The sequence below is a fragment of the Sciurus vulgaris genome (genome assembly GCF_902686455.1).
Source record: "Sciurus vulgaris genome assembly, chromosome: 3".
Taxonomy (NCBI): Eukaryota; Metazoa; Chordata; class Mammalia; order Rodentia; family Sciuridae; genus Sciurus; species Sciurus vulgaris.
The window spans coordinates 65527274-65555144 of record NC_136463.1 but is presented as its reverse complement, the minus strand read 5'-3'; the positions used below and the strand labels follow the sequence as shown (position 1 = coordinate 65555144).

General features: G+C 35.8%; 1 protein-coding gene and 1 long non-coding RNA gene across 8 annotated transcripts in view; one reads left to right on the top strand and one right to left on the bottom strand.

Annotated features, from left to right (window-relative positions):
- Positions 1 to 27871, bottom strand: part of SSH2 (slingshot protein phosphatase 2) — a 248250-nt gene that overhangs the window by 125922 nt on the left and 94457 nt on the right. For all 7 annotated transcript variants that reach the window (XM_079130762.1, XM_079130756.1, XM_079130755.1 and 4 more), the window contains one exon: positions 14699 to 14742. In XM_079130762.1, coding sequence (XP_078986888.1) covers positions 14699 to 14742 — 44 coding nt within the window. The remainder of the gene's footprint in view (positions 1 to 14698; positions 14743 to 27871) is intronic.
- On the top strand, positions 1244 to 14666 carry LOC306656125. Its single transcript, XR_013762414.1, has 3 exons — positions 1244 to 1340; positions 5871 to 7285; positions 7320 to 14666. It is a non-coding gene; the product is annotated as an uncharacterized lncRNA (long non-coding RNA).

Here is a 27871-nt window from a genome sequence, read left to right as displayed (position 1 = left end):
GAGGCTAAAAATATATTCTCCCAATGCCTGTAAATAGATGAATAGTGTTTATTTGGTTTGTTTTGAGGTTAAACCTATGGGCACTTTACCACTAAACTATAGCCCCAGTCCTTTCTATTTTTAAATTTCAGACAGAATTTTGCTAAGTTGCTGAGGCTGGCCTAGAACTTGTGATCCTCCTGCCTCAGGCTCCTGAGTCACTGGGATTACAGGCTTGTGCCACAATGCCACACAAAAAAGTATAGTTTTTTTTTTCATTCCTTCTACAGAAAGTTTCTGAATGCCTTCTAAATGGGAGAATTCAAGGACATAATCATGAAGGTGACCATGATTGTCCCTGCCCTCACGCAGTTTTCATAAGTGGCAAGAATAAACAAGTAATGTGTAACAATACTGTTGAAGGTGCTATGTATTATACAATTCTCCCAACTCATCTGCATATTTAAAATTTTTAAAAAATTGGTCCTATTCCTTGTCCTTACATAGTATGATAGAAAATAGTTATATACCTATGATCTATGCACATTTCCTGTTTAGTCTCCCCTGTCCCCACCCCGTACTGGGGATTGAACCCTCTGGTAATTTATCACTGAGCTCCACTACCAGCCCTTTTAAAATTTTGAGTCAGGTTTTCACTAAACTGCTGAGGCTGGCCTTGCTATCCTTCTACCTCAGCTTCCAAAGTTGCTGGGATTATAAACCTGCACTGTGACACCTGCTGTTTAGTCACAATTTAAAGAATAGATGCTGTTCTGGGATAAATCAGAAGAGGGAAATCTTATCAGGGAAATCTTTTTTTTTTTTTTTTTTTTGGGTGCTGGGGATCGAACCCAGGGCCCAAGCACTCTACCGACTGAGCTATCTCCCCAGCCCCCAGAAGTCTTATTTTCTAATGAAAATATGAAAAATATATTTTTGGCACTCTTTCTAAGAGTATTCTAAAAATAATACTGATATTCAACAACTATTTATTAAATGCTCTTTAATTTCACTTTGTAAAAATTCTCCATCAGATGCTTTTCTTATCTTTCAAGATCATGAAAAATGTTAATGAAATATGAATGTTAAAAGAAATTATATGAAAACACTGTCAATTTGAGAGCTAATTTGGGTTATAATAGGAAACCTTTCTAAAATGACTATTTCCTTTAAAATAAATTTAAAATAATCACACAAAAGGGATACATACATACACATACAGATGTAATTTTTTTTACCTTGAAATGTGTGTGTATGTGTGTGTGTGTATGTATGTACCAGGGTCAGAAAAAATCATACATATCAGGAGATCCTAATCAAGGAAAACAACTTTTCTAAAAGTTGGTTTTGCAAAGTCAAGAGTTGAGGGAATGAAAATACCTAACATACAAAATAAAGACAGAATTTTAAAGGTTGTGAGAGAAAAGAACCAAATTACATTCAGGGGGAAACCAATACGGATATCAACAGATTTTTCAATCCAGACCCTAAAAGCTCGAAGGGCCTGGAACAACATTTTTCAAGCCCTGAAAGAAAATGGACGCCAACCAAGAATCTTATACCCAGCAAAACTTAACTTCAAATTTGACGATGAAATAAAATCCTTCCATGATAAACAAAAGCTCAAAGAATTTACAAAAAGAAAGCCAGCATTACAGAACATTCTCAGCAAAATATTCCATGAGGAAGAGATGAAAAACAAAGAAGCAAATCAGCAAAGGGAGGAATTATCCTAAAGGAATTGTCAAATAAAGGAGGAACCAAGTCGTGTCAAATAAATAAATAAATAAAATAAATGAACCAAATGACCGGGAATACAAATCATTCAGTAATAACCCTGAATGTTAATGGCCTGAATTCATCAATCAAAAGACACAGACTGGCAGATTAGATTAATAAGAAAGATCCAACAATATGTTGCCTGCAAGAGACTCACCTCATAGAAAAAGATACCCATAGACTAAAGGTGAAAGGATGGGGAAAAACATACCATGCACATGGACTCAGCAAAAAAGCTGGTGTATCCATCCTCATTTCATATAATGTGGACTTCAAGCCAAAGTTAGTCAGAAGGGATAAAGAAGGTCATTTCATACTGCTTAAGGGAAGCATAAATCAGCAAGATATAACAATCATAAACATCTATGCCCCAAACAGTGGCTCATCCATGTATGTCAAACAAATCCTTCTCAATTTCAGAAACCAAATAGACCATAACACAATAATACTAGGTGATTTTAACATGCCTCTCTCACCACTGGACAGATCTTCCAAACAAAAATTGAACAAAGAAACCATAGATCTCAATAACACAATCAATAATTTAGACTTAACAGACATTTATAGAGTATACCATCCAACCAAGAACAAATACACTTTCTTCTCAGCAGCACATAGATCCTTCTCTACAATAGACTATGTATTATGCCACAAAGCTAATGTTAGCAAATACAAGAAGATACACTACCTTGTATTCTATCAGATTATAATGGATTGAAGTTAGAAATAAATGAAAGAGCAAAAAACAGAAACTACTCCAACACCTGGAGATTAAACAGTATGCTATTATATGATGAATGGATAATAGAAGATATTAGGAGGGAAATTAAGAAATTCTTAGAGGTAAATGAGAACAAAGAAACATCATATCAAAATCTCTGGGACACTATGAAAGCAGTACTTAGAGGAAAATTTATTTCATGAAGCGCATTTAATAAAAGAAGTAAAACAACAAATAAACGACCTAACGCTACAGCTCAAAGCCCTAGAAAAAGAAGAGCAGACCAGCACCAAAAGTAGTAGAAGACAGGAAATAGTTAAACTCAGAGCTGAAATCAACGGAATTGAAACAAAAGAAACAATACAAAAAATTGACAAAATAAATAGTTGGTTCTTTGAAAAAATAAACAAAATTGATAAACCTTTAGCCACACTAACAAAGAGAAGACGAGAGAAAACTCAAATCACTAAAAATCCGGAATGAACAAGGAAATATCACAACAGACACGATTGAAATACAAAACATAATTAGAAGCTATTTTGAAAATCTATACTCCAACAAAATAGAAAATTTCGAAGACATCAACAGGTTTCTAGAGACATATGAATTGCCTAAACTGAACGAGGAGGACATACACAATTTAAATAGACCAATTTCAATTAATGAAATAGAAGAAGTCATCAAAAGCCTACCAACAAAGAAAAGTCCAGGACCAGATGGGTTCTCAGCCGAGTTCTACAAAACCTTTAAAGAAGAGCTCATTCAATACTTCTCAAAGTATTCCATAAAATAGAAGAGGAGGGAACCCTCCCAAACTCATTCTATGAAGCCAATATTACCCTGATACCTAAACTAGACAGAGACACATCGAGGAAAGAAAATTTCAGACCAATATCCTTAATGAACATCGATGCAAAAAATTCTCAACAAAATTTTAGCAAATCACATACAAAAACATATTAAAAAGATAGTGCACCATGATCAAGTGGGTTTCATCCCAGGGATGCAAGGTTGGTTCAACATCAGGAAATCAATAAATGTCATTCACCATATCAATAGACTTAAAGTCAAGAATCACATGATTATTTCAATAGATGCAGAAAAAGCATTTGATAAAATACAGCACCCCTTCATGCTCAAAACACTAGAAAAATTAGGGATAGTGGGAACATTCCTTAACATTGGAAAGGCCATCTATGCTAAGCCCATGGCCAATATCATTCTAAATGGTGAAAAACTGAAAGCATTCCCCCTAAAAACTGGAACAAAGCAGGGATGCCCTCTTTCACCACTTCTATTCAATATCGTCCTTAAAACTCTAGCCAGAGCAATTAGACAGACCAAAGAAATTAAAGGGATATGAATAGGAAAAGAAGAACTCAAACTATCCCTATTTGCTGATGATATGATTATATACTTAGAGGAACCAGGAAATTCCACCAGAAAACTTTTAGAACTCATAAGTGAATTCAGTAAAGTAGCGGGATGTAAGATCAATGCACATAAATCTAATGCATTTTTATACATAAGTGATGAATCTTTGGAAAGAATAATTAGGAAAACTACCCCATTCACAATAGCCTCGAAAAAAATAAAATACTTGGGAATCAATCTCACAAAAGAGGTGAAAGACCTCTACAATGAGAACTACAAAACACTAAAGAAAGAAATTAAAGAACACCTTAGAAGATGGAAAGATCTCCCATGTTCTTGGATAGGCAGAATTAATATTGTCAAAATGGCTATACTACCTAAAGTGCTATACAGATTCAATGCAATTCCAATTAAAATCCTAATGATGTACCTTACAGAAATAGAGCAGGCAATTATGAAATTCATCTGGAAGAATAAGAAACCCAGAATAGCTAAAGCAATCCATAGCAGAAAGAGTGAAACAGGGGGTATCGCAATACCAGATCTTCAACTCTACTACAAAGCAATAGTAACAAAAACGGCATGGTATTGGTACCAAAATAGAAAGGTAGATCAATGGTACAGAATAGAGGACACGGACACAAACCCAAATAAATACAATTTTCTCATACTAGACAAAGGGGCCAAAAATATGCAATGGAGAAAAGATAGCCTCTTCAACAAATGGTGCTGGGAGAATTGGAAATCCATATGCAACAGAATGAAACTAAACCCATATCTCTCACCATGCATGAAACTAAACTCAAAATGGATTAAGGACCTCGGAATCAGACCAGAGACCCTGCAGATTATAGAAGAAAAAGTAGGTCCAGATCTTCAACATGTCGGCTTAGGACCAGACTTCCTTAACAGGACTCCCATAGCACAAGAAATAAAAGCAAGAATCAATAACTGGGATAGATTCAAACTAAATAGCTTTCTCTCAGCAAAGGAAACTATCAGCAATGTGAAGAAAGAGCCTACAGAGTGGGAGAAAATCTTTGCCAATCATACTTCAGATAGAGCACTAATCTCCAGAATCTATAAAGAACTCAAAAAACTTTACACCAAGAAAACAAATAACCCAATCGACAAATGAGCTAAGGAAATGAATAGACACTTCACAGAAGAAGATCTACAAGCAATTAACAAACATATGGAAAAACGCTCAACATCTCTAGTAATAAGAGAAATGCAAATCAAAACCACCCTAAGATTCCATCTCACCCCAATTAGAATGGCGATTATCAAGAACACAAGCAACAACAGGTGTTGGTGAGGATGTGGGGAGAAAGGTACACTCATACATTGCTGGTGGGGCTGCAAATTAGTGCAGCCACTCTGGAAAACAGTGTGGAGATTCCTTAGAAAGCTTGGAATGGAACCACCACTGGACCCAGCTATCCCACTCCTTGGCCTATACCCAAAGGACTTAAAATCAGCATAGTACAGAGATACAGCCACATCAATGTTCATAGCTGCTCAATTCACAATAGCCAGATTGTGGAACCAACCTAGATGTCCTTCAATTGATGAATGGATAAAGAAACTGCGGTATATATATACAATGGAATATTACTCAGCCATAAAGAATGATAAAATTATGGCATTTGCAGGCAAATGGATGAAATTGGTCATGCTAAGTGAGATAAGCCAATCTCAAAAAACCAAAGGATGAATGATATCGCTAATAAGTGGATGATGACACATAATGGGGGGAGGGAGGGATCAGTGTTAGGGTTAGAGTTAGGGTTACGGAGCAGGGGCAAGAATGGAGGAAGGAAGGACTGTATAGAGGGAAAAGAGGGGTGGGAGGGGTGGGGGGAGTGAAAAAATAACAGAATGAATCAAACAACATTACCCTATGTAAATTTATGATTACACAATTATGATTATGGCATGCCTTTACGCCATGTACAAACAGAGAAACAACATGTATTCCATTTATTTACAATAAAAAAAACAAAAAAAAAAGGAGTTTAGGGAATATTTACCTTATTTTTTTTTGTTTTTATTTTTATTTATTTATTTATTTTTGGCTTATGCCATAAATAACAACATCTAGAAGGGAAAAAAGTAAAATTATTTGCCTAGCTTTAAAAGATATACTTAATTTCAGGGGCTGGGGGTATAGCTGTGTTGGTAGAGTGCCTGCCTCGCAAGCACAAGGCCCTGGGTTCAATCCCCAGCACCCCCCCCCAAAAAAAAAGATATACCTAATTTCATTATGGTTATGATAATTAGGTTTGCTTTTCAAACCAGATTTAAGAAGCATGCAGGAAAGGTCGGAGAAATATAAAATAAATAAGGTCTGTGAATACATTCTTCAGAAACAAAAAGCACTTTGGAGAAATGAAAATTATCACTGCCAGTTGAGTAGCTACGAAAAGAGCCTTTAAAAATACACTTATCTCAGAGGGAATTCTCTCCACAGTAGTAGAAATCAAGATTGGGGAACAGCTCACTACACCCCCTGGTGGCCACACTTAAACATTTATAAGGAGTAGACCTCTGGGTAGAAAGAATAATCCTGCATGGTAGGAAATGGCAGGAAGCTCCGTCAAGATACAGAAAGGACAATAGCAAAAGACAGACAACTTCAATGTGATCTGTTACAGCTAGTTTCTAATACATGGTACATGGAAAGCTCTACTTTGGGGGGTGGAAACTCTCTCTCTTTCTCTATGTATATATACATATCTCCCATTAGAAGACAATAGTTGGCTCCTTTATGAAATGTTAATAACATCACTCTATTTCTTAAAATGAAAAACAGGTGAGGGAGCATTTTACCATCAAATGGGTCAGGAAAACAAGTTTCTTGTACTGTATTTGTAACTTTTCTGTAAGTAGGAGATTGGTTCAAAACTTAAAAAAATAAAAGGTTAGGATTAAATTATCAGCTCATATTTACAATGGCCCTTCCTTTTCTCTACTTTTTTTTTTAAGTATAGCACTCATACTCATATTCTTCATATATTGACACAGAAGTATACTAGCCTTCCTTTCACAGATGCAAGATGACCAATAATTTATTATCATAATATTTATTTAAAAATATTTTATATAAGCTTTATTTATATAACTTGCATAACCATAAAATTCACTTTTTTTTTTTATCCATAGCTAGAGATCAAAACCAAGGCTTGAGCATACTAGGCAAGTGCTCTACCACTGAGCTACATCCCCAGACCTTTTTTAAAATTTTATTTTGACACAGGATCTCACTTAAGTTGCCCAGGCTGGCCTTGAACTTGAGATCCTCCTGCCTCATCCTCCTGAGTAGCTGGGATTATAGGTGTACATCATCACACTTGGCTGTCATCATATTTAAATTCATAGAAAAAATTATATCTACAAATAGACTGAAATTAAATGAAGATGAAGTCATATGTCAAATGTAACAACAAAACAGGGCACATAGGAGATAAAAAAAAATGATGAAGTACCAGAAACAAATATCTGGAGGAAAAATTTGATCACAAATTAAATTAATAACACAGTGCCAGTGCAAAACTATCTCATATCTGAGGACCTGTCCTTATTCTATGAGTCTTGCAGGGGGAAGGCAGTGGTGCTGGGAATTGAACCCAGAGCCTTGCCCATGCCATTCTAACGCTGAGCTACATTCTGAGCAAACCCTTATGTTTTAACTGTATTCAAATTTTTCTATTTGAATATTGTCCTTTGTTTCACATGTTCAAAGTTGAACTTTTCATATATCTTCTCACAAGAGTTCTCTTTCTCAACTATATTAATTCTACAAAAGATATCAACATTCTTGTATTCTTATTCATTCACTTAGTAAGCCTTAGTGACAAATATATGCTAACTGTTGTGGAGACCAAGATAACAGTTTCTGTCCTAGTGTTGATCTCAGATGAGGTCTAGCCTTTTGCCTAAATAAGTCTCCTAAGTATTTTTCCTATCTATTTTCATACCCTATATGACATTGCCAGACTCTTTCTGGCAATCATGTCATTCTTTTTCTTACAAATCTGTCAAATCAAAACTCCTCTGCTTTTAGTATAATAGGCAATTATTTTCTTACTGTTCCTAAAACACATTAGCATCTACTTCCAGACTTCTGAGGATGTCATTCCACTCTTCATCCACCTGTGTTTGGAATGCTTTTCTATTCTTCTGTTCTCCTATCTAAATTCCATTCTTTCATCAAGACCCAACTCTTCTAAGAGATTTTTCCAGAAATACCTCTTATCTACATTGCTCTCTCTCTTTTCCTCCCCTCTACTGCAAATTTTGCTTTCATTGTTATGTTTTTAAAACCTGGGGAGAAGATCAAGTTTTCAAAGGTGTAGAAATTTTAAAGAATAGTGTTTTTTTTTTTTTTTGTCCATGGGAGACTCGAGGAATAAACTAATCTTAGAGTGAAAAATAATTTCTTCACTCTTAGAATAATTAAAAGATTTCTGTAACCTATTATGTATTAAGAGGAAAAAGGTAATAATGGTACTGAATGATTTAAGCATCCATTTGGGTTTTGTTTGTTTGGAAAAGAAAATTTCCCTTGATCTTTGATATATTACTGTATAATACTATAAACTGCTGGTTCTAAGACAATTTGCTAAAAGTCATTCCTTCATAAAATTTTTAGCTTGGATATGGTACACAGAGGAATGGAAGCACTCTCCTACAATTAAAATTTTTATTTTCTAAGTTAACAGCCCAAAGTACTTTGTTTTCTATCATTGTTATTCATCTTTAAAGAAGTGCCTTGAGATTTCAAAAATCTGTTTCGGTGGTATATGCCCTTTGTTCATTTTTACTTATCTTATAATTTTATTAGGTTGATTCATATGAAAGCTATTTATAGGTCAAAATGGTTGAATATTGATATTTTATATGTTTTAGTTTTGTAGTTACATTCCTGGCCTGTTATCCAGTTAGTAAAGTAGGTCATCATTCAATAAGGAAAGCCGTGAGTTGATAAATATGCAAAAGAACACTAGCATTCAATTTTGTCTAATTATCTTTTTTAAAAATATTTTTTAGTTGAAGGTAGACACAATACCTTTATTTTGTTTATTTTTATGTGGTGCTAAGGATTGAACCCAGTGCCTCACATGCTAGGTGAGCACTCTGCCACTGAGTTACAACTCTAGCCCCTCCAATTATCTCTTACCAATAAGTTAATAATATACAATCTGATTTTCTGTAATTATATTTTTATGTCTACCCTCTGAGAAAGAAAATAGAACCAGAATTTAAGTATCACATAAAGGAGCTAGTGTGGCATGAATATACTATTTATTTTTAAATCATGGTAAAGTGTATACAACATGAAACCATCTTAATCATTTTTAAATGTTCAGTATATACTCAGTAGATACTTAGTTCAGTGACACTAAGTATATTCACATTGTTGTGCAGCTATTACCACTACCTATTTCAGAACATTTTTCATCTTCCAAAATGGAACTCCATACTTATTTTAAATAATAAATTCCCACTCCTAACCTCTCCCAGACTCTAGTAACCACTATCTTACTTCTAGTCTTTATGAATGTGACTCTATCTACCTCATGTAAGTGGAATCATATAGTATTTATATTTTGGGATGGGCTTATTGCAGTTAATATAATGTCCTCAAGGTATACTCACATTTTAGCATGTCAGAATTTCCTTCCCTTTCCTGCAACATGAATGGAACTGGAGGACATTATGTCAGGCAAATAAGCAAGGCACAGACAGACAAATAAAGTTATATTTTTGCTTATATGTTGAAGCTAAAAATGTTGATTTCACAAAAACAGAGTAGACTGACTAGTGGTCTTTAGAGGTTAGAAAGGGTAGCAGTGAGGAAGGATAGACAGAGCTTAGATAATGGGTACTAAAATACACTTAAATAGGAAGAATAAGTTCTGGTGTTCTGCAGCACAGTGGGGTGACTACACTTATATTCTACAATTTAGGATATATTTTACAAAGAACTATAAGAGAGGGGTTTGAAATGGTAGATATGGAAGGAGAGGAAAATGCTAATTACCTTAATTTGATCATTATACATGGCTTACATTTATTGAATTATGACACTGTATCCCATAAATTTGTACAATTATGTCAGTAAAAAAAACTCCAAACAAAACTAAATCCCACACACATGAGAATTTTCTTTTTTTTTTTTTTAAGGCTGAATAATATTCCAATGTCTGTATATACCATATTTTGTTTATCTGTGAATGGATACTTGGGTTGCTTCCAGCTTTTGACTATTACAAATTGTAAATATATATTGCTAATGAATATGGGTATAAAAAATTTTGAGACCTTGCTTTCAATTCTTTGGAGTATATACTTAGAAGCAGAATTGCTAGTAATTTGTTAATTCTATTTCTAATCTTTTTGAGGAACCACCACACTATTTTCCATAGCAACTGTACCATTTTACATTTCCACCAACAGTATACCAGGGTTCTAATTTCTTCTTAGCCTCACCAATGTTTGTTTATATATTTTGATAGTGGCCATCTTAATGGGTGTCAGGTGGTATCTTACTATACTTTTGATTTGCATTTCCTTAATGATTAGTGATGTTGAGCTTATTGGCCATTTGCATATCTTCTTTGGTGAAATGTTTATTCAAATTCTCTTCCCATTTTTTAATTGGATTGTGTGATGGTTAATTTTATTTATCAATTTGACTGGGCTACAGGGTCCCCAGATATTTGTTTAAATAGTATTCTGACTATGAGGGTGTTTCTAGATGAGATTAACATTTGACTTAGACTGAGTGAAGCAGATTTGTCTTCCAAATGTGGGTGGGCCTCATTCAATTCACTTAAGGTCTGAAGAGAACAAAAGGCTGATTAACACAAATTCTCTCTGCCTAACAGTCTGAGTGAGAACACTGGTTTTCTGCTTTTGGACTCAAGACTAAGACTAGAACTCACATTATTAGCTGTTCTAATTCTTAGGCCTTTGGACTTGGACTAGAATTATACCATTAGCTGTCCTGCATCTCCAATATGCAGATCTTGATACTTTTCAGCCTCCATGACCATGTAAGCCATTTTCTTTTAATAAATCTTGCCCCCCACTCCTTTTCTTTCTCTCTCTTTCCCACCCCACACTAACACACTTCCTATTGGTTTGGTTTCCTTGGAGAACACTGACTAATAAAGATTTTGGTACTGAGAAGTGAAGTGCTGCTATGAGAAATACCCAAAAAAGTAGAAGTGGTTTTAGAACTGGGTAATGGGTAGGGGCTGAAAGAGTTCTAGGTTGCATACTAGAAAAAAAAAAAAAAGATACTATGAAGGGTCTGCTAAAGGGAATTCTCATAAGGGCTCAGAAAGAACAAAGGAGAGCTAGAGAGAATATTTCTATCTTCTTTTAAAGACATAAATAAATCATGAACAGAATATTGGCAGATATATGGATGGAACATTACTGGACAATGGAGAAAAGGTGATCCTTGTTAAAAACTGGCAAACAACTTGGCTGAATTGTGTTTATTTTCTAGCGTTTCATGGAAAATAGAACTTATAAGCAAAAGCACTGAATATTTAGCTAAAGGGATTTCCAAGCAAAGTGCTAAAGGAGTGTTTTTTTTTTTTTTAATGTTTACAGTAAAGTGCAAGAAGAGAGAAATGAACAAGGAATCATTAAACAAAAAGGAACCAAAACTTAAAGATTATTAGTTTGTCTATATTTCTTCTATATTTCAAAAACTGAGAAACTATTTGGAAGAGAACACAAATTATGTGGCTGATATACCATTTGATAAGGAGGTCAATGTGGGTGTGGACTACAGACCTTGTCATCCCTTTCAATAGAAGACAGAAGAGATGAGATTATGCAAGCAGGAACACTACCATCTGGCACTAAAGGAAACAGAAAATGAGATGTAATGAAGGAAAGCTGTAAATATTCATTTCCCTTCCAAAAAAGGGAAGAAGGACCCCCAGTGCAATTCAGAGATCATCAGGGCTGCTACTCCCATCACAGGCCCAGAGTGGGGTTTAGGGAGTAAATTTGTTGGGGATTATGGAGTAAAGTTGCCTCTACCTCCACCCAGCAGAGTTGACAGAGTAGAGCCACTCCATGGATCAGAGGAGGTGCCACTCTATGAATATGGAGAAGAGAGCTTCAAACCAAACAGGCTTATTCTCAAGTTTTAAGATCTAATGGAATTTGCCTTGCTAAGTGTTGGACACACTTACGATACAACACTCCTACCTTCCTTTTGATTTTCTCCTTTCTGAATGAGAATATTTATCCTATGCCTGTACTACCAATGTATTTTGGAGGCATATAACTAATCTAGTTTTACGATTAATCGATGGAGGTAAAGTTTGGTTCAGGATGAATCATACCTGGTCTTATTCATATCTGATTTAAATGAGATTTTGGACTTTAGACTTTAGAATTAATTATGGAACATGTTACGACTTTCAGGGACATGGAAAGAATGAACTTATTTTTTTGGTACCAGGGATTGAACTCAAGGGTGCTCAACTACTGAGGCACATCCCCAGCTCTTTTTATTTTTTATTTTAAGACAGGGTCTCACTAAGTTGCTTAGAGCCTTGCTAAATTGCCAAGACTGGCCTAAAACTTGGGATCCTCCTGCCTCAGCCTCCTGAGTCGCTGGGATTACAGGCAGGTGCCTCCATCCAACAGAATGGATGTGTTTTGCATCTGAGAAGGAAATGAATTTTGAGGACCATGGAGGAAATGTTATGGATTTAATGTTTATATTCCCTTTCCCCCAAATTCATATGTTGAGGCCTTAAACCCCAATGTTATAGTATTCAGAAATGGGGCCTTTGGGAAGTAATTAGGATTAGATGAGGTCATGAGGGCAGGCTGCCCATAATGGGATTAGTGCCCTTATGAGAGGAAGAGACCAGAGTTCGTTCTTTCTGCCACTTGAGGACACTGAAAGAAGGTGGCTTTTTTAAAATCTAGGAAGATAGCTCTCACCAGAGACCTGGAGAATCTGCTAGCACTTTGATATTGGACTTCCCAGCTTCCAGAACTATGAGAAATAAATGACTGTTGTTTAAACCACCCAGTCTAGACATTTTGTTACAGCAACCTGAGCTAAAATTGTTTAGTTATTGTTGAATTGTAGATCTTTATATATTTTTGGATATTAATCCCTTATCGGCTGTATGAGTTCCAAATATTTTCTTGCATTCTGTGGGATGCCTTTTCATTCTGTTGACTGTGTCCTTTTATAAAAGTTTTATTAAATCTTTTCTTTTTCCTTTCATACTAGGGATTAAACCCAGGATCCCAAGCACGCTGAGCAAGTGTTTTACCACTGAAGTACAACCCCAGCCCCAGTTTTAAACTTTGATGTAATCTAACCCGTTTTTGTTCTTATTGTTGCCTGTAAACATTGGTCTTTAAAGTCATCATAATTTGATCTAATTATATTGAAAGATTACTTCTAACTTACAACTCTCAATGAGCAGCATCTGTTTAAATGAAACTGCCTTTAGTTGCAATGATATCCTGTTTACTATTCAATTCCCTACTACAAATCACATTTGAACCCCCAAACTGACAAGATGAGTTCAGGCAGTTTCAATGAAAAGACTCAATGACAGTTTATTCTGTGGTAAGTGATGGAGAATGCCAGAATGACTTTCAGCAGTCAAATAGACAAAAATCAACCTCTTCCACACCATCAAGGGACACTGAATTAGCAAGTAAGAAAAACTGCTTTGAATCAGACGAAAGCCATTAAACTGAGGAACAGCCTGACAGATTGAGTTTATTGTAAAGACTAGAAAAATATGATTTTCCAAAACGGGTGCTACTAGGTTTTTCTTTATTTCTTATTTCTGTAAGTAATCCTTGTCTTGTGAATAGAAGTTTGCAAACATTCTGTGCTGCACGCATTAATGAATTATTGCCAACAACTTTATAACAGGCCTTTTGGTTTTTAATGGCCTGACAACTCAGTGCCATGAATATGAGAAAAGATTTTCATTGTTCCATCATTATGTAATTTTTTGGATATAAATTATTCCAGTAGATTCTAAGTTAATACATAAAGCCTGAAGTTAACCCAAATTTTACCTACTAGAAATTTAAAGATCCTTTGGAATCTTTTTTCATTCTAATGGGAATAAAGTTATGATGCCTCTGGTAAAATTTCAATTGGGTTTCTACCTCTTAACCCGATGCAAAAGAAGGCCATTTTACTGTCAGATCTTCCCCAAGAGAGTGAGAATTGAGCTTTAAGCTTTAAGACAGGAAAAATATTGACAGTAGCCTCAGTTATTGACAAAAAGGAACTATGTTCACTTAAAGTTGTAGTTTAAAAGAGGAAGGTATACATCAACAAATACCTGATAATTAATCATTAAAGATGCATTCCCTTTAGCCAGGTTTTTTACAATGAACATTATATTGTATTCATTCTTTGTATCATTTGAAATGGCTCACTGATTGAATTCAGAGGATACAAGTTTGGTTAATATTTAAGTGACCATCCAGATTTTACCAGGGCTCTTTCTTGTGGGAGAGACATGGTTTTAAAGACTATTCAAATGAAATAACAGAAATAGTTTTTGTTTTTTGCAGCAATGGTGTCAACCCAGGGCCTTGTGCATGCTATGGAAGAACTCTCTCCCACTGAATCTGCATCTTTTTAAAATAATTATCATTTTAAATATTTCTGAGTCAGTAACTGGATTCTTAAAGCAGTCCCATTTTTGAAAGATCAATGAAGCGTCTTAGAAATCCAGGATAATAATCTGACAAGACTGAAGAAAATATCTAGGAAAAAACAATTAACAAAATGTTAAATGATATAATGAATACACATACCTCCTGGGCTGTGACCGACATTCTTCCTCCCCACTGTCTGCCTCCTGTATAGACAGAACATGAAAAAAAATTAAAACCTTAAGTTTCATATCATAGTATTACCAATGAAATTTTTACTAAGTTTTATATGTGGGAATAGCTTATTTATATTGTTCTACACTTAAACTAAATTCTCTTCATAAAAGGTGACTTCTTCCAACCCAGGAGGCTGATGCCAATGAAACTTACTCCTGGAGGAAATAACATCAGTTTACAAATACATTTCATTGATAACAAAATGCTACTCATTAAAACAACCACCTCTGAAAACCAATTGAACATATTATGCTATTGTTATGCTATTTCAATTCCAAAATAAGTGACTAACAGCAACAAATTTCAAGATGACCTATGATTCTTATCTCCAAAGAACAACCTGAACAATGTACCACTTCCAAGTGCTCCTGATTAAACTGCTATCACCATCAACATAGTAGCTACTGCTCGTTGAATACTTCCATCATGCCACGCACTGTGCACAACACTTTTTAAGTACATTATCCTACTTATTTGTTAAAAACTCAGAGGGTTGATGGTACTATATTTTTCATTGATTCTCATACACACATAACAAAGAATAAGTAAGTATAAAAAGGCATTTAATAATTTAACTGCAATATTTGGATTTTGTTTGTTTGTTTTTTAGTGGCACAGAAAATAATAGTCTTAGAACTTTTTTATGTGTGTGCTGTACTGGATTGAACCCTGGGCCTTGCATATACTAGGCAAGCACTCTACCACTGAGCTACATCCCCAGTCCCATAGTCTATAGCAATTTAGACTCAACAGATACTTTACAAATAGAACAAACCAAAATTCATAACAGGGAAATAAGTTGTTCAGGGAAACTCACATGATGAAGCCAGAATTAAAACAAACAATATACTGCCTCCTAATTCATTGAAAACAAAACATTTACCTCTTCCTAGCCATAGTTAGGAATTAATATATATTACTATATTACACAGATCTTCACTGAGAAAAGAATATTGACATGAAGGAAAAGTAATAAAAGATCATAAAATTAGTGACACTGAGTTTTTTTCTTTAAATTTGTTCCTTGACATTTCTTTCATTCATTCATTCATGGTACTAGGAATTGAACCCAGTCACACACACACACACACACACACACACACACACACACACACACACACACTTGCTCTTATTCCTAAAATGACCACACTGAGAGAAATAATTCCAATTTTTTCAGCTCTTTGATTTTTTTTTTTCTTATGAGAAATGTGATAAGAGTTTGCAGAGAAGTGAAAATTAAAAAAAAAAAAAGTGTGTGTGTGTATGTTATGTGTTTGTATGCATGTACTGTGCTGGGGATTGAATCCTCACAGCTGCTCTTTCACTGAGTCACATCCCCAGTCCCCCAAATACTCTTAATGGTTCCTTACAGGCCAATAGCTAAAAGCAATTATGTCTACAGGGGTAAACATTTATTGAGCATCAGTACAGGTCAAGGTCTTTATATGTTATTTTGTTTAATATGTACCACACAAAACTTACACAAAACCAATAAATGATAAAGTCAGAAGCTGCTTCTAAATTAAGAATCAGACTTTACCTATATCCTAAGATGCAGGGAGGCAGGAAGCCAGAGAAGACAGCGTATCTTTCCATGGCTTATAATGACTTCTATATTTTAATGCCTTCTATATTTTAATGGAAAATGCTTTTGCACAGAAAAAAGGCAGAAGTGTTTCTAACACATGATAGATCTCCAAATACAGTAATTCTGGTTTTTTTTCTCCTTAATGTTTGAATAGCCTCTCAAGTTACTGGGATTTTGGTGGGTCCCATCATACCCTGCTTTGAAGTAGAATTTTCTAAAGGCTAGGGCTACAGTGATATCCAGGAAGGCAAAGGAGCTGACTCTCCCTGGGTACTGGTGGCGCCTGCCTGTAATCCCAGAGGCTCAGAAGGCTGAGACAGGAGGATCTCAATTTCAAAACCAGCCTCAGCAACTGAGTGAGACCCTGTTCCTAAATAAAATACAAGGCTGGGGATGTGGCTCAGTGTTTAAACACTCCTGGGTTCAATCCCTGATACCAAAAAAAAAAAAAAAAAAAAAAAGGCGATTTCAGTTCAGTGCAAGATAATCTGAAAGCCACAGAGGTTTTTTTGTTTGTTTGTTTTTTGTTTTGTTTTGTTTTTAGTTTTTTTGGTACTGGGGATAAAACTCAGGGGCATTTAACCACCAAGTCATATCCCTGGCCCTGTTTTATATTTGATTTAGAGACAGGGTCTCACCGAGTTGCTCAGGGCCTCGCTAATTTGTCGAGGCTGGCTTTGAACTCATGATCCTCCTGCCTCAGCCTCCGGGGCCATTGGTATTACAGGCATGCACCACTGCACTCAGCCCACAGGGATAATTTTACAGAGGGCAATACACACAGTATGGTCAAGGATCGGAGTGAGGAATGGGGGCACTTATATCTTCTGAGCTTTGTCTTAAAAGCTTGGAAAAACAATATCAAAAGCCCACAGTGCACATAGTCTTGGATTCTATTAAAGTAGCAGTTCCAACATAATATGACTTTGTTTTAAATTCTAATTTAGATCAAGACGTAGATTATTGGTCGAGATCAGGAACCAAAATAGAGATTCAACCTAATCATACTTTATAGAAATATAACATGCATCAAAATAAAAAAAATTAAAAAAAAAAGGAAGGCCAGTGTACCCTGCAATACTTACAAGTGAAATCAGGATCATACCATGCCCTTATTATGATATGGTTTAAGAAACCGAATAAACAAACTTTCTTGCCTATGATTTTAAGCAAAAGAAAACCTCTGAGAGATACACACTATTTCTCATAGTTTTCTTTAAAATCCTTTAAAATATACATATGATATATATACACATATATCTATCATATATATATATATATATATATGTTCACAATTGGAATGATCAGTGAGTTACTTCCTCAACAAGAAAGCCAACTTGATTAAAATTTGTTGAAAAGATTGTGATTCTTTTTTTTTGGGGGGGGGGAATCAGAAATTGAACTCAGGGTTGCTCAACCACTGAGTCACATCCCCAGCCCTTTTTCTAAAATGTTTTTATTTTGAGACAGGGTCTCACTAAGTCCTCAGGCCTCACTAATTTGTTTAGGCTGGTCTTGAACTTACAATCCTCCTGCCTCAGTCTCCTGAGCCACCTGAAATAGCTGTAATTCTAAAAACAACTCATTTAAGAGACATCACAGTCTAATCAGTGCCCAATAGAAAACCTGAATAACAGGTGTGGATCAGTCACTGGATGCCTCTTATCTGTAAAACTTATTTCACTTAATAAATTATCTAATCTATACAATTAACTTACCCACTTGTGACAATTTCTATTCAGTTGTTATGCTATCTATCACCAGAGATCGAATACCTTGGTTTTAAATGGCAACCAACAAGTCTAATTGTGTTCTGCACTTGGCACATCTTTCAGACATATAAGAGAAGAATTTCACATTACTGATTCTTACCTCTGGTTCTTTCAGAACTTTTTTTTAAAAATATTTTTTAAGTTGTCAATGGACATTTATTTATTTATTTATATGTGGTGCTGAGAATTGAACCCAGTGCCTCACACATGCTAGGTGCGTGCTCTCCCACTGAGCTACAACCCCAGGCTCTTATTTCAGAACATTTTAGTAATAAAAAATCTCCATGCCTCATACCTACAGATTCTTATTCTTTAGCTCTGAAGTGGGACCAATAGTGTGCTGAAGCTGGCTAGATTATTAGATTTAACAATTATATAAGATTTTCAAGCATTTGGTGAGGCTCACATTGATAGCTTGAAATTGGTCACAGTGGGAATGTTTATCAGTGAAATCAGAAAATGCTACAAACCAGTTCCTGCAGAGTACAGCTTTTTTAAAAAATTTATGAGCACACTACAAGGTATGAGGCCCTGAAATCTACATTTAAAAAGCTCCATAGATGACCAATAAGTTGTAAAACTAAGGAATAAACTTTAGTCTACTTTCATCATGCCATACGCTTAATCCCCATTAAATTATAGTCATATACTTGATTTGTCAATCCAAGATGACAATATTGGTCAGAGAGCAAGCAGCAAAAATCACAAGATAATAAGACTTCCTCTGTGCCACTGTTTGGTTCTCCATAATTAAAAGTTTTTTCCTAACTATTATCTCATTTAATACTACCATGAGATGAATGTCACATAGGTATGTTTAGAATTTTCTTTTCAGCTAATGAAACTGCCTCATGGAAGTGAGATAATTTGCTCAAAGTAACCTAACAGTAAGTAGCAGAATCAGTCTTCAGTTTGGGAAGTTAGGTTTTTGTTTTTGTTTTTCCTTTGCCAGAACAAGTCATTCCTCTTGCATTAAAGGAATGCTCCAGGTTCCAGGTACACTGATGGAGGTCTGATCCTAAAACTCTGTCTTTGAGTTATTTCCCTGTCCAGATCCTGCTCCCCTTCCCCCGGGTGAAATTCAAATTTCTTTTTCTGAAGGCCCCCCCCCCCACACTTGGTCCATTTCCTTCATTTGAGCTTGAGTCCTCAGTATGGTCATAAGGTCTTGTGTTCATCTAAGACATACTGACTACCCTGTACTAATTGTTAATATACTGGGATATTTCTATCTAGATGATAAATAGGAGCTTCCTAGAGCCTCTGTGACTATTTCAATATCCAGAAACAAGAAATCTAACACCTGGCACAGCAGAGGGCTTCCAGGGTTTGTTTCCACCTATTCTGATTGATTGATGACTGAGTCACACTAGTTGTTAAATATTTTAAGTATCTCCTCCTCTACCTATAGCCACATCTTTTTTGTTCTCTAAAGTGTATGTGTGTGTGTATGTGCGTGCATGCACATATGCAGGCCTTATACATGCTAAGTACATGTTCTACTACTGAGCTACACCTGCAGCAGTTCTCTAAACTTTGATTTAAAACTTCTGGACTCTGATTTTACCTTCACCCTGAGAATAGTGCCCGTATGTTCAATTGCTTGTATTATTTGCTCCTTTATTTGTTTATACTATTAACTACAATCCAATTGCCTAGCCCTGTTTTAATTTTAGCACCAGTTCTCTGCTACATACACATGATTACCATACCTCTATAAGAAATTTAAATTATAAGAGGCAATGATAATGCCTAGGGTAGGCCAAATAAATCCATCTATTATGTATTCTTTTTCAATATTAAACATTCTAGTTATTTATGGATAAAAGAATTAGATTAGGACTAACCATTAACAAATAAAAACATAAGACCAACACACATAGACATGGGTAATGAAGAGACACTGACTTTTACCAAATATTCCTAAACTAATGGCATGAAGTTCTCAAATTTTCCTTTTTTTTTATACCAGGGACTGATTCCAGAGACCCTTAACCATTGAGCCACATCCCCAGACCTTTTTTAATTTTTTTTAATTTTGAGATAGGGTCTTGCTAAGTTGCTGAGGTTGGCTTTGAACTCACAATTCTCCTTCCTCAGACTCTGGAGTCACTGGGATTACAGGAATGTGTCACCACACCTGGCCTATTCTCAAATTTCCTAAAATCGTTTTTAAACTAAGGAGTAGACAAATGTAGTTAATGACTCTGACAAAAAGAAATTCAAATATTTAATAAGTAGGTATATTAGTAAGATATTTTTCATTAGAGGGGACATGAGTTGCTACTATGTTAATATTCATATTTAAAGCTATACAAGTAACATTTTAGCCTTCAATAGGGGAAAAGATACTGGATATCTTTGATGGAAAATGAAAAACATATTCATTGACTCTTAGAGTCCACAGGAGACACAAAAAGTGTGACCCAATATCTACTCAAGAGGAAGGTAGGCATATTTGGAAAGTTGATAAAAAAAAAATACAATACAAATGTATGGCACAAGAGGTCCATGTCACAGGAATTTAGAAGATAGCCATCACTGAGGATAGAGGATTCACAGGGTAAACTGAATTTTGAGTCCACTCTTGACTGTCTCGAAGACACAGGGACTGGTAGGAAATTTGAGACCTGAGCAAAATGAAAGAACAACAGAAATACATTTGACACCTTGTGGGTGGCAGTGAGCTCATTAGCTTAGTTGAAAACCAGCGCTTGCCTTGGAGTAGGCACCAAAGATAAACTGCAGGGGGCAGGGCTTTAAACTTTATCCATTGATGGGGAAGCCAGGGAAGGTATTTATAGGCATCTAAGAAAACTGGGTAGAATTACAAGTATGTTGAATTTGTGGCAATAAAAAAATTCTTTATGGAAACAAGCTGAAATTTTTAAGACCAATTTTTTTTTCCTAAAACCAGAAAACACTGGCTAATGTAACCACAGATGTCCACTAGAGGGCAGACAAGCCCAAGTTTACACTTGTAAAACTGGAGAAAGCACTGCATTTACAGAAAATACTGAGAGAACAAATAGTGTGGTGGTGTTGCTTCAAGACCATTTTCAGTGCCTTCACCCTTGAACAGAGCCCAAGCTATGAGACCAATCTTCCACAAAAATCTTTTTGTGGTATAAAATCCTGCTTTTGAAAAAAATAATTTTTAGTTGTAGGTGGATGTAATACCTTTTATTTTTATGTGGTGCTGAGGATCGAACCCAGGGCCTCACACATGCTAGGCAAGCACTCTGCCACTGAGCCACAACCCCAGCCCTAAAATGCTTCTTAACTGCAAAATGAACCAAGAGGTTTTGGGAATCTGACTGAGCTGATAAGACACACATGCTTATATAGGGCAAGCATACTTGGAATACCAACAGCAGCACTCATTACTGGCTACCTTATCTCAACCTCAATCATCCATCTCAGGGACATCTTAAACACAGCCTAAATATCAATTTAGATTCTTCCATTTCCTTTTGGTCAACTAGAGGAAATTTGATCTTAAAGACTCATATCCCTTCAAAATTAGAGGTGAGGGAAGGGGAGGCTGCTAAAGAGAGGTTCTGATATGTACATTTGCCTCACAGGCTGAGGAGCTGTCATAATTGAGGGCAGGGGGGTGTTGGTGGGAGTGTTCAGTTCTCACTAACTAGGACAATCAATCATCAACATTTATAACTAAATAAAAGGATTGAGGATTTTTTAGAAGCCAAAGCTAGATTTTGCAGAGTACCAAAAACTTTTTCTGCTTTGAATTTTTGCCACATGACTGTCATTAAAGATGCAAGGGTAATCTAGTAGGCTGACTTTCTGAAGTAGTATGCCTTTATTTCCAACCAATGCTAGCACTACACGCATTTTCTTTCTTACATGTTGGAAAATGATACTATTTAGTTTCAAATATTAAGTATTTCAACTGCAAGTGAATTTTCCTATACTGAAATTCTTGTGGAGTCTCCAATAAACCATGCCATCTTGTCTCTTAAATTATGCTATACTGTTACTTCTGTCTAGAACAACTTCCTTTTCCTCTGCTTCCCTACTTCTATTCATCCTTCAGATTTGTATCTTGCATGTCCCTCTCTCTAGAGATCTTTTTTGCATCTAAGACCAGGGTTCCATGCTTTTTCCAAGTGCAACCACAGCTCCTTCTGTAGCACTCTAGTGCAGCAATTTTCACACTACCTGTTTACTTGTTGGGCTGCATTATAAGGCTGAAGGTGGGAACTTATGTCTTGATCACTGTTGTATATTCAGCTTCCAGCAATGCTTAATAAGTATTTGTGGAATGAATGGTTAAAATAAAACAAAGGCCAAGTATTGTGGGACATATTCTTCAACAAGGTGTTCCATTTTCTATAATGTTTTCAAACATTATTTATTATATGATTATTTAAAATAAAAAAATAATAATTCCTTACATAAGAATATTCATAGCCATAACCACCCCACATTGTCATATGGGCAATCATTTTAGAGACTTGTACAACTGACTTCTAATAGAAACAGAACAATGGGGCCACATTGTCAATAACAGTCATAAATTACTGAACTAGATCATCACCCTGTTTTTAAAGTAGTAGGTTCTATTTCGGGGTTTTTTGTTTTGTTTTGTTTTTGTTTTTTGGAACCGGGTATTGAACTCAGGAGCACTCGACCACGGAGCCACATCCTCAGCCTTATTTTGTATTTATTTAAAGACAGGGTCTCACTGAGTTGCTTAGCGCCTCACTTTTGCTGAGGCTGGCTTTGAACTTGTGATCGTCCTGCCTCAACCTCCAGAGCCACTGGAATTACAGGTGTTCACCACCACACCTGACTATTTATTTTGTTTTAAACAGTCATATCTAGCAATCTTTTCCTTCATAGCTTCTGGTTTTTACTTGCCTATCTAAATAAGTTCCCTAAAATCTTAGCTTACTAATTCATTTATAATTCATGTATTACAATCAGAAAAAACCTTAAGATAGGTGGTAGGAGTCAGGCATGTTGGCACATACCTATAATCCCAGCAGTTCAGGAATCTAAAAACAGGAGGATGGCAAGTTCAAAGTCAGCCTCAGCAATTTAGTGAGGCCCTAAACAACTTAGTGAGATCCTATATTAAAATTTAAAAAATAAAAATAAAAAGGGTGTTGGTGTAGCTCAGTAGGTAAGCATCCCTGGATTAAATCCCTGAAACCCCACCAAAAAAAAAAAAAAAAAAAAAAAAAGATGTAGCAGAGACATGGGGAAAATGTACAAATTCCTATTCCTTCTCTTAATTAGATGTCCTCTGATATATTAGGTAGAATAGACATGTCATCTAACAAATTTTAAGAGAGATATAATTAAGTTGAAAAATCAACAAACAAGTGAAATCTTCACTGGCAGGTGGCTACCTGAATGACCCTCTCCCTTTCCTTCTTTGTACAGCAGCTTCTAATCTCATGTTACAGGCATGTCAACAATACATCTTTTTCAATGTCCTTTTTCTCTTGAGAGACCCTGGTTTTTAAACTGGGATACACGTGCCCTGGGTCATGACTCAGCATGGGAGATTATTAAAGTCAAAGAATGACTATAAAGCTTATTTTCAAGAGCACCAATTTTACGTGGTGGGAAGTAATAGTGTTATAGTAAAAGAGAAAAATATGTTAACATTTGCATGAAAAATAAGGTAAACCATAAGAATTCAAGTAATATGTAGGATCCTTTAAACTCTATCTCCAGACTGTCAGACGTTTCTCATTCACTTTTCTGTTAGAGAAATTTGTCAGGTTTTTCTCATTCACTTTTCTCTGTTAGAGAAATTTCTGGTGAAAAGAACTGAGGAGCCTTATGGAAGACTGCTTTATGTAACTTTAAAATTAAACCTGTGCCTAATTATGAGCAGTTAAGATACAAGTTAGATGCTGGGGTCATTATGCTACATTAATAAATATAGAGAAGATGCTTAAAACTCTTAGGTCTAATTCTTTTTTTTTTATTTTTTATTTGTAGATGGACACAGTATCTTTATTGATTTGTTTATTTTTATGTGGTGCTGAGGATTAAACCCAGTGCCTCACACGTGCAAGGTAAGTGTTCTACCACTGAGCCACAACCCCAGACCATAGGTCTAATTCTTACCACTAAGATTGCAGGCATGTCACTGTTGGACTTCCATAAACAAAAGGTTGGAAAAGTAGATTTAGGGGGAAAAAAAAAAAAAAAAAAAAAAAAGAAGACAGGCAAGGAAGGCAGGCAAGAGGAAAAGAACAGGAAAAACTCCTACTTGTAGCGGGACACAGGTATGGAAATAAAGCAGTCAGAAAGCAGAATGGGATCTAACTCTTAATTTAAATTAGGCCTAGCTAGTGATCCTTACTAATACACTGAACATCATTAGGAGACCAATTATTAATACCCTTCTCCAGGTAATACACTCCTGGTTTTATTAATGGAAATAAATGACTAAGAAAAAAATTGACAACTTAATATAGGAAGTCTTTAATTACACTTGTAGTCCTCATTAACTTTACAACTAAGTGAACAAAAAAATCACCTCCCCAATAATATAGGTCTAACTAGAACTGCATAAATAGGATATGTTGTATAAGAGGAAGGTAGCATTTCATGAGAAAAGCACTCAGTCATCTGAATTTCCCCTGCGATTTGCTGAAAATCAGCATCACACATTGTCAATTTACAGACCCCTCAATCTACCTAAGACGCTTCCCAGCTATGCAGTCTTTTAAGCACTTACTGTTTTTCACTATTTCTCCTCTGTCTTATTCTCTCCTCTGGCAGCATTCTTCCTTACCCCTGAGGTTTCCACAAATCTTTCCCTCCCATTTTGCATAAACCTCATGAAGATCTTGATCTTTGAAATTTATATCCTGAAGTAATTTCAGAAAATATTTATTACTTATGCTCTAAATCCTCAACACACCAATTAAGAGTTTAAGAGAAAAGAAAGTGCTATAACCAACTTTATAAATGAGAATAATTTTGAAAATATCCATCTTCACTGTCACTAAATATATCTTCTGAAGAAACTTGCACAGTTCCAGTAGGGAGTTATATGTGTAAACTCAAAGGACCTGTAAAGGTACCAGCATAAAAATATGATTGTGGAAAGCAAAGGTAAATTTGAATAACTCCACTGCATAGATAACTTTAACTAAAATGTTCATAAATACTTCATCCTTGACCTATATAAGTGAACAGTTTAAAACAGTTTCACATGAGTAAAACAAAATCTGTTTTCAAATATTTCTCCAGTTGAAGTCAAAATAATTTTTTAAACCACTGTATTTTACATGAACTATGTAAAATACTATGACATTTCCATACCAGGGAGGTTGGGCAAATAATTCAAGACATGGTTCTTGCCCTCATATTGATTAAAATCACGACCCAGATGACGTAATAGTTATGTGAATAGTTTGAAGAGGCAAAACAAATATAAACTGAATGTGAACTAAAGGATAGATCACAGGTTGTAAACAACCAACTTTTGTTTTACACTTCATTTTAAAAGGTTACTGTGAGAAAAGCAAGATCTGTTTCTAGACAACTCTTAACACTTTAAAATTACTCCAAATGAATCCATGACAGAAAGATGGGACATGATCCTTTAGACTTACATATCCATTCATTCAAAAGATATCTCTAGGGGCTGGGGAGATAGCTCAGTCGGTAGAGTGCTTGCCTTGCAAGCACAAGGCCCTGGGTTTGATCCCCAGCACCTCCCCCGCAAAAAAAAAAAGAGATATCTCTTTCCATGTGTGTATGTTGTAGGGCCAGGAGGTGGAATGTGGGCACTAGGGTTTGAACCCAGGACTTCTCACATGCTAGACAAGCACTCTACCATCAAAAGACATGTATGTCTCTAGGCACTGTGCTAGGTGTTGGGGACAAAATAAATCCAGTCCCTGCTTAAGTGTGATGAAGGAGACAAGCGAATAATTACATAGCAAAAGTAAAACTGCAGCAGAGCAAGGTGGCACATGCCTGTAATCCCAGCGGTTCCAGAGGCTGAGGCAGGAAGATCGTGAGTTCAAAGCCAGCCTCAGCAAAAGCAAGGCACTAAGCAGCTCAGTGAGACTGTCTCTAAATAAAATACAAAACAAGGTTGGGGGGTCCTGGGGTTGTGGCTCAGTGGTAGAGGGCTCGCCTAGCATGTGTGAGGCACTGGGTTTGATCCTCAGCACCACATACAAATAAACAAATAAATAATAAAGGTATGAAAAAAATAGGGCTGGGAAGGTGGCTCAGTGGTTGAGTGCTCCTGAGTTCAATCCCCAGTACCCGCCCCCACCCAAAAAAATAAAACTGCCAACTACAAATAGCTAAATACAATTAACAGGTGTTTATTTATACATACACATGGCAGCACACCCCAGGTCCCAGCTCTTACGCTATCTGCAGTTAAATCCCTGAAAATATTTCTCCAGGCTTCCTTTCATTCTTCATCACTGGTTTACTGAATTTAAAAAATAAAAAAATTTTAAACAAAATATTTCCATTGAATTTCTGATACAAAAAAGACTGTCCTTCAACTAGAGGCCATTACTGTAGATTTTGGATTTTAAGTTATAAAGAAACCTATCGGAAAACTAGATTAAAAAAAAAGGATTTCAATACATATGAAGCACAGATTAGATTGACCTCAGTGCCTTCCTGTCTCTCTCTTCCCAGGGGGTCCTCGGACTGTGCACCAGTTTCTGCCTCTGTTACTTGGAGGAATCATCAACCATAAGAACTTCAGAACTTCTATTCATCTTTTTCTATATACTGTCCACAAGGTATCTAAAAGAGTTCATTCAGAATTCCAAATCATTTCAAGTTATTCTTAGCACCATATCCCAGAGGAATGCCTTTATTTGAAACTCTTTCAAGGACTTGATTCCTGGTTTTCAGGAAGAAAAATCTTGCAAAACTCAGTCTCTGATCTCCCTCAACTGGGTACAATCTTTCCTTTTCTTGCTCTTTCTTCTCACAGATATCTTCCTTCTTGTATTATAATTACATGCATTCACATCTTATCCTGACTTATTACAAGTAAAGCACCTAGTAGTTAGTCTACAAATACCTATTGAATGGGTGAATTATTGGAGCAAATAAATTATGAAAAAAGTTTTTAAATAGGAAAAGGAAAAAAGAAGTTAGGGGGCTGAGGAAATAGCTCAGTTGGTAGAATGCTTGCCTTGCAAGTACAAGGCCCAGGGTTCAATCCCCAGCACTGAAAAAAAAAAAAAAAAAAAAAAAAGAAAAAAAAAAAGTTAGGACTTTAAATAATGATAAATCATGGAGGAAGGAAATTTCTTATGCATTAGAGTTGTTAAAGACTTAAAAAAAAAATTAAGCAACCAACTGAGGCACTAATAAGAAACAAAAAGATATCTAAATGTATTATACCTAATAAACTTTGGAACTTATGACCATATGAAACTGAAGGCTGGGCACATGCCTATAATTCCACACTGCTTGGGAGGCTGAGGCAGGAGGATTACAAACTCGAGGTCAGTCTGGGAAATCTGGTCAGCCCAAAATAGCAAGGAAGGACGGGGTATGTAGCCCAATGACAGAATGTTTTACCTAGCATGCCCATGACCCTGGATCTAATCCCCAGCATGTAAAAAAAACAAAACAAAACAAGAAACAAGCTACAATTTTGTAAAAACCAGAATCACCAGTGGTCTGACATTCAATCCATTTTGTTCTCTGAATTCAAAAATGCTGCCAACTCCCTATATAGTACCTCGCTTCCTTCAA